At 41.3% G+C, this 7,754-nt stretch overlaps 1 protein-coding gene across 2 annotated transcripts; it reads right to left on the reverse strand.

Annotated features, from left to right (window-relative positions):
* Positions 1-8: 8 nt before the first annotated feature.
* LOC116695348 (nuclear factor interleukin-3-regulated protein) lies at positions 9-2,712 on the reverse strand. 2 transcript variants are annotated; one of them, XM_032525572.1, is made up of 2 exons: positions 2,477-2,634; positions 9-1,726 (listed from the first exon to the last, which is right to left on the reverse strand). In XM_032525572.1, exon 2 carries the CDS (start codon positions 1,626-1,628, stop codon positions 381-383), a length of 1,248 nt encoding a protein of 415 aa, XP_032381463.1. In that variant the 5' UTR covers positions 1,629-1,726; positions 2,477-2,634; the 3' UTR covers positions 9-380. The 2 variants fall into 2 exon arrangements, with proteins under 2 accessions (XP_032381463.1, XP_032381454.1); XM_032525563.1 differs by having other exon boundaries at positions 10-1,726; positions 2,481-2,712.
* Between the last annotated feature and the right edge of the window lie 5,042 nt (positions 2,713-7,754).

The raw sequence follows: 7,754 nt of genomic DNA on the forward strand, positions 1-7,754 counted from the left end.
TTTTCTATGTTCACTCTTTCTATTGTATGATATGTGTTTTCACTCTTGGTTTCTGATGTTAAGAACTTTGGATACCTGCTGGTTGCTGTAAAGTGCTATATAAATACATCTTGATTGATTGATTGAGCAACAATAGAGTTTTGCATTCATTAAGCATTATTTTAAAATAGGTGTTTTCTGGAAGTGATGTGCTGACCCTCACAGAACAAACAGGCTCCAAAACTCAGCTTTTCCAGTGAAGCAGTTGTTTGTCACTTCAGAGGTAGTTGTTACCACTAAGGTAATGCTGTTCTGTGGGTAGTCAGCAGTCTGTAAGATTGATGGTTTGTAAAGATGTAGTGTGAAATCTGTCTACTAACGTGAGTCCCTGTGCTCAGGTGTTAGGCAATCTTGGAGAGCAGCTGCTGAGAGAAGAGCCTCTTGAGCTGAGCCACTTCCTGAGACAAACAGCTCATCTGAGACCTGAGACTGGCATCCTGTGTCAAGTTCTGCATGGAGGAGGAACTACAATGTCCAGAGGACGGACCCGGATTCTGATACTGCGGCCCGAGTCCACCAGACGCCTCCTCCCTGGACCAAAGAGCCTGACTCCGTGGCCGACTGTCCCATCCTGCCTGTTGGTGGTTCCCCACCTGGATGTTTGGCCACACCGTTGCTACAGGTGGTCCACTGGTTCTGGTATCAAAGGATGGAGACGTCTCCCCTCCATCACTGCAAACAGCGGGCCCTTTGAAGCGGAGCTTGTGCGGGAGGCTCCTCAAACTCTGAGGTGAGTCTAATCTGTTTACATACTGACTCTCATTGGTCTCCAGGGGACAGATGTGGGAGTCGTAGCCCTGCTGCTCCTCCACCAGCTCTCTCGGAGAAGGCCCACCACATTCACTCAGTGTGTCATCAAAAAACACAGGGCTGCCCACATCTGAGCTGCATGAGGTGGAGACACCAGACTCCTCGGATACACTATGACTTGACAAAATCCCGGCTCCCCTTGATCCATAGATGGCACTTGGCTGTGGAGGGTGAGGGTGGACGTGGTGGATGCTGGGCGGTGTGTTGGGGTATGAGGATCCATCAGTATGAGGCTGGTAGAAATGTTTTGCACTGGGCGTTGGGTGAGCACAGTAGGGTGCAGACAGCGGCAGGATGGAAACATCAGATGGATCCTTGACCAGGCCGAAGTGAAACTTCAGGGCCAACAGCTCTGCCCTCAGGCGGGTGTTCTCCTCCAGCAAGCCCAGCACTCGCCTCTCCAGCACCATGTCATTGGCTCGCCGCTTTTCTCTGGACCGCTTGGCTGCCTCGTTGTTTTTTTTCCTCTTGTCCCAATAGCCATCATCTTTCTTCTCGGCGGGGATGAACTCTCGTTTGCGGCGTGCAGCGTTGCTGTTGTCCTCATCGCAGCTGCTACCAGCCTTCGCTTCAGCATTGGCTAGGCTCTTTGTGGGTTTGAGGGAAAAAGTGTGACTCAGGAGGGTTTGGGCCAGCTGGCTTGTAGAGGTCAGGATGGAAACAGCCTCATCAGTGAAGGACACAGCCCTTCCCAGAGGCCTGGACCCCGGCCCCTCTACAGCCAGCAGTGAGGGCCCTGACAGCTCCTGGATGATGCCTCCCACAGTCTGACCTGTCATCTTGTAACACTGATTTCACACTTGAGGGAGCTGTGAGGAGTGTGAGGAACTGACTGAGGGTTGGTGGTTTGGGGTGAAGTGTGCTGTAATGGCACCAGCTAGTGGTAAAAAATAAAATACACATTTGGTGAGGTGACTTTGTTTACAAGGTTGCAAATCAGTAAATCAACATTACACTGCTGTTAGGTGAGTGCTGTAATGTTTTAAACAGCAGGAAAAAACTTGAAAAATAATAAAAACTCATATCATATAACAACTTGCAGGCCAGTGGGATACAACTAGATTAATATTGATTCATAATAAGTAAAAGTCTTATTTAATACAAAAATCTCATTCATTTAGTCATTATCTACATGTCAACAGTGGCTTTTTAATTATCACATATTAGCGATTGAATAGATATACAAATAGTTAATCAAGAGAAAAGAGAACTACCTGTATTGTTTGATTATTTCTTTATTTATACATTTCTTTTTTGTTAGATAATTAATAATTGTTATTATGAATGATTTGTTACCCATTGACCATAACCATGTGTTTACATTTAGTTGGTTACCCTAAGAAAAATATTTTCTATGATCCCTAAATCCTAAAAAGATGACTAATGAGCCCTACAAAGTTTACTGTTTACATAAAGTACTCTACATCCCATATGAAATTCCCATGCTATTTGATCGGATGAGATGATAAAGGAAACATTGTTTCTCAAACTAAAACAGTATTCAGAAACTTTCTGTTTAACTAGCTAGGCTACTTCCTGACTAGAGGGTCTTCAACACATTAGCTCGCATGAGAAAACAAGCAAATAAATCAGTGACAAATCTCGGAAAAAAGAAGGAGATCTTTACTTACAAATCGAAATCAAACAGCTGCTGCAACCTTTGATAAAAAACCTCAGCTTCACATCACGTCTGGATGTTTCTGCTCCTCAAATGCGCTCTGTCGTTTCTTCCCCCACTCACCGGTTCAGCTGGGGTCGGAGCCTCACCCCGGGTGACCGCACCCCCTCCTTCTCCTTCTCCCTCCTTCTCCCCCCTTCTCCTCATCCTCCTCCCAACAGTTGAGTCAAACCAGCGAAACTGTCTCTCACTACATCCATGAGACACACGCGCAGAAAAAAAGGACAATAAAACCCTAACAGCAACCACGAGGTATTTTATCACTACACGTACAGGCACGTAGCAATTGACAGCCGAAGGATGTCAAAAACTGAGACCGAAACGAAAACGAGGAGGTTGAGATTAAAGATGAATAGCTAAACTGTTAGCCAAACCAACATGTATTCAGAATTCAACAAGTAAAAGACACCATTGATGTAATAAGAACACAGTAGGACTTTAATCTGTCAGAAAGAACGTGACATGTCAGCCCTGGAATTTCAACTCTGCCAACCCGTAGGTTCAGGCTACGTCTACGCCATTAACAGTACAACCACAACATTTTATACAGCCAGCTAGCTAGTCTTTGATTACAACCATGGCTGTAGCTAGCCTATGACGTTAAAAATAAACAGTTACAACACATTTAATTTAAATATGATAAACCACGGATGTATAAAACAAAACAGTTGGCTAGGTCAGTGAATGGTAAAATATGCGTTTAAGACAAAAAAAGGTGGACGGAAATTTGAACAGGAAAAACAGCTAGCGTTTACGTCGTGCTACGCTAGCGGCTGTGAGGTTCTACTACTTTAGGCAGAACGGCCTACCATGAGAACTGCGGTTTAACATAGCTAAACGTTAGCTTCCTACATCTTTAAAATAGACGATGCTCACATGCTGGTGCTACCTGGTTTTATTATACAGCCATGATGTTAGAGAACTAACAAAAAATGTATCGTGTTAGCATGTCAACATTTGCTAACTAGCATTGAACAAAGAAGAACTGAGGCAGGTGGGAATTACGTTAGTTTTGCAGGTAACGTTGTGCAGTGAAAAATAAAAAAGTATTGGACACATTGAAATGTGACCTGATAATGGTACTAGTCTATAGGAAGACGTCAGGGTTTCAAAGCGTTGAAATTATACTAAATTGTACATGTTTGACTCAGTTTGGCTATTTTTAATTTGGTACTGAATTCTCAGACGCTTTTATTCATAAAGAAATAGACAGGTGAGCTTTCCACTCTTGGTGTGCTGAGGGTGAATTACTAGCAGAAATAATGTATTTCTTACTATTTTAGTACTTTGAATATTTCTTTTTTTCCATCTATTTAACACCTCATGTACTGTCATGTTTCTGCTTTCTCTTTCTGTTTTTTTTTTTTTACATCACTTTAATAAGGTCATCCAGTTGAAAAAGGCCTGTGTGGACAGCAATCGTCCTTATTTGCTCTTTGCAGGTAAGCACCCGAGGAGTTCAAGGTAACTCTCCTACATGGAAAATGTGTTATGTACAAACTCTAAGTTGTTTATCTACAAATACATACAATTGTACATTTATTTACGCCATAACATTAAATTAGCAGACACAAAGAACAGAAAAGTTAAGGATGTGTAATGTCACTAGTGTATTTTCTCCTTTTTCAGAGACTTGGCTTCACTGTGTGAGAACAAAAGAAGCTTGTCATTGTGTTACAGCACTTGTAAATTAATCTATACAGTTTAAAACCATGTTTTGTAGATGAAAAACATGGAGCGCCACACAGAGTGTGTCATTTGAATTCCAATGGATTGCATAAAAGCTGTTATGTACACATAGAGAGAGAGAGAGCGAGAGAGATAGATAGAGAGAGAAAGAGCATGTAAGGACAGTGCTGGAAGTTCAGTTGGGGTGAGGCTGCTCAGAAAAAAGGAACATTGTTCCATGAGCAATCTGCTGGGCAGTGATACTTCCTCCCTGCACATGGAAATGCTTCACAGAGAACACTCTGTCTGTGTGTCAGTCTCACCAGTTTCTCTAAAACAATGCAACAGTTAACTTCTCATTCTTGTATTTATGCAAATCCTCGTCGGACCCTTTAGAATAGATAGAAAAAAAATAGAATGCCTTTATTGTCATTGCATATAACAACAACATTTCAATTGCACTTCCCCTGGTGGTTACACATGATATAACAAGACAACATAATAAAACAAACGTTTAAGACGTAATAAAAAGAGACCTAAGCAATATGAACACAGTAATAAATAAGTAAAGACATTTAAAAAGCAGAAAGAAAGATAAGTAGCTAAAAGTAGTCATAGTTCATAAAAGCGCAGTGCAGTCCAAATGGGTCATCACATCAGTGTCACTATGGACTTGTTTCAATGACCTGTTGGACATGCAGTGGTGTGCACAGAGGAGGTTGGGGTGAAATTCTGGGAAAAGAAACCTGCACTTCTGTCCCCAGGTTCAGATGAATGACCTGCCAACATATTAGATTAAATCATGAAACATTTTGACTTCAGTTTCTGTCTCCTATTTTTAAGGTTACCTCTTTTTGGAAAGGATTTTCCTAGAAATGCTAGCAGCTGTCTGGGTTACATTGCAAAAAAGAAAAGGAAAAAAAAGAGAGTCTATTCCTGCTGTTTTTCTGTGATTGTTGGTCACTCTGTGAGTGTAGAGCAATGCATAGAATATATACAGTAATAATCAACTATTTAATTCCATTGCATTTAAAAAGAGGTGAGCCCACCCTGCTGCATAGGATCTATCCAAAGCACTGGAAGTAAATTGCTTTCTGCCTGATTTTTCATGTTTTGCACAATGTTACAGTTACATAATCCATGATACAGAGTGAACACTGTCAGTGAAGCATGTCCAGTCATGTAGCCATTAATGACTTTTATAGCATCAACCTTCACCACCACACATGGGGATGGGATTACAGTCATGGAGGGTCGGAGTTTATGTTCAGCATTGAGTCAATTTAGAGTCTGTGATGACTCGCTTCAGATGGGTTGAAAATTGGCAACTTTCCCCCTTTAGTGTTTTAGCTTAGCGCAGCGCCAATGCAGGTTGGCAGCGTCAGCCGAAAAAATATACTTTATATAGATTTTGACATACACAGTATTTGTCACACACACGTTTTAGAGAAATGTCTTGTCTGCTGAGGTTTTCATTTTGTAGTCATTCCATGCTTAAGCCTTAAACATGCTTGTGAAAGTCAACTTCTCTCATTATCCCATCCTCTTTCAGTCACTCTATTTTCTGAGTTCTGACATGTCTGGAGACAGTAACTTTTTTCTTTATTTTTTTTAAAATAATCGATTATTAACTTATCAGAATCGAGCATTAAATCCTTTTAGAGAGAATCACAATGCATCTAAGAATCGATTAGTTTTCCCATCTCTAATCTGGATGCAAAAAACCAAGATGGCGACGCCCTTATTGCCAACCTGGAGGCTTCAAAAGGGCATTCCACAAACCACTGGGTGATGTCACAGATGCTACGTCCACTATTTTTTTAGGGGTCCAAGCCCGAGGCTGAGTGTACCGCGTGTCATTTTACATTATTATTTCCCCTGACTTTTCATCCAGTGCCATCATTAGGTGCACTTTTTAATTTGTTCAATACTTTGGTTTATGACAAATACCTGCAACAATAAAGCCATCCCCATTAGCCTCAGCTTTATTTTGGTTTAGTGCTAATCTAAAAAATATTAGCAATTCGACACCCTTACCAGAGAACACATAACTGGTAAACATTACATCTGCTAAACTTCAGCATGTATGGCCTACACATTGGCTGCGTCGCGCGAGTGCAGCGTTTCTGATGCGTGTTAGCTGTGTGGATTTTTCTATGCCCTACACACCACAAACGTGTCTGATGCGGCGCTGCTGCTGCTGCTAGGTGACGTACTGGGAGGGTTATCTAGGGAAGCATACAGTGTTAATTTTGTTGGACCTTACATCTGCCTTCGACACTATTGATCACAATATTATGCTTAATAAACTTCAGGCTCTATTAGGGATATCTGGATCAGCTTTGAAATGGTTTTCATCTTACCTTACTGGTAGAAGTTTTAGTGTCTATATCAATCAGAACATGTCAGATACTGCAGGTTTATCGAGTGGTGTTCCTCAGGGTTCTGTCCTGGGACCAATTCTTTTCCTTCTGTATATATTCCCTCTAGGACAGATAATAAGCCAGTTTCAGGATGTTTCTTATCACTTGTATGCAGATGACATTCAGTTATACTGTTCCTTTAAGCCTACTGAGTTATTTAAACTGTCATCTTTAATGAATTGTCTGAGTAGGATCAAGCAGTGGCTAAATGACAACTTTTTAATGTTGAACTCGCCAAGACTGAAACTTTAAATTGCTCCGGAGCAGCATCCCTCAGATTAGAAAACACATTGGTGACTAGGCTCGTCTGTTCAGCCCAGTCTCAGGAGCTTAGTGTTGTTTTCGATGCGGCCATGTCTCTGGAGAAACCCTCGAAACACTTATTAAAACTGTTTCTTTCAATTAAGGAACATTTCAAAGATAGAGCCTTGGTGTCAAAAGCCGAGTTGGAGATGATTATTCATGCTTTTATCTCGTCTCGCTTAGACATTGTACGTCTTTTATTGCCTTAATAAGAAGGATCTTTGTCGTCTCCAGAGCGTCCAAAATTCTGCTGCTAGGCTTTTAACCCACACGAGTAAGAGGGCACATATTACTCCAGTTTTAGCTTCACTTCATTGGTTACCAGTGATTTTTAGAATGCACTTCAAAATTTTGGTCTTAACTTTTAGAGCCCTACAAGGACAGCCCCCCCATACATCTCAGACCTGATACAGCTGCGTACATCCTCACGCAGTCTGAGATCAACAGGTCAGAGACTATTAGTTGCTCCCCTTACACATTTTAAAACTAGGGGGGACCGTTCTTTTCAGGTTGTTGCACCGAGGTTGTGGAACGGTTTGCCTCCTTCCATGCGCTGCTTAGATTGTGTGGAAAATTTTAAAACTCAGTTGAAAACTCTGCTTTTTAAAGAGGCTTTTAACTAGATTGTAGGTGTTTTAGGCTGGTCTTATGTGTACGTGTTATTCTTTGTTTTTTGTTTTTTGTAATGCACTGTATGTATAGAGTTGTTAATGCTTCCTTTTTTGTTGTGAAGCACTTTGGATCTTATCTGAGAAAAGTGCTATACAAATAAATTTTACTTACTTACTTACTTACTTATGTCGGGACGTTAGCACCGACAGATTCAAACTCTG

This window comes from Etheostoma spectabile, chromosome 2 (genome assembly GCF_008692095.1).
Source record: "Etheostoma spectabile isolate EspeVRDwgs_2016 chromosome 2, UIUC_Espe_1.0, whole genome shotgun sequence".
In the NCBI taxonomy this organism is placed as follows: domain Eukaryota; kingdom Metazoa; phylum Chordata; class Actinopteri; order Perciformes; family Percidae; genus Etheostoma; species Etheostoma spectabile.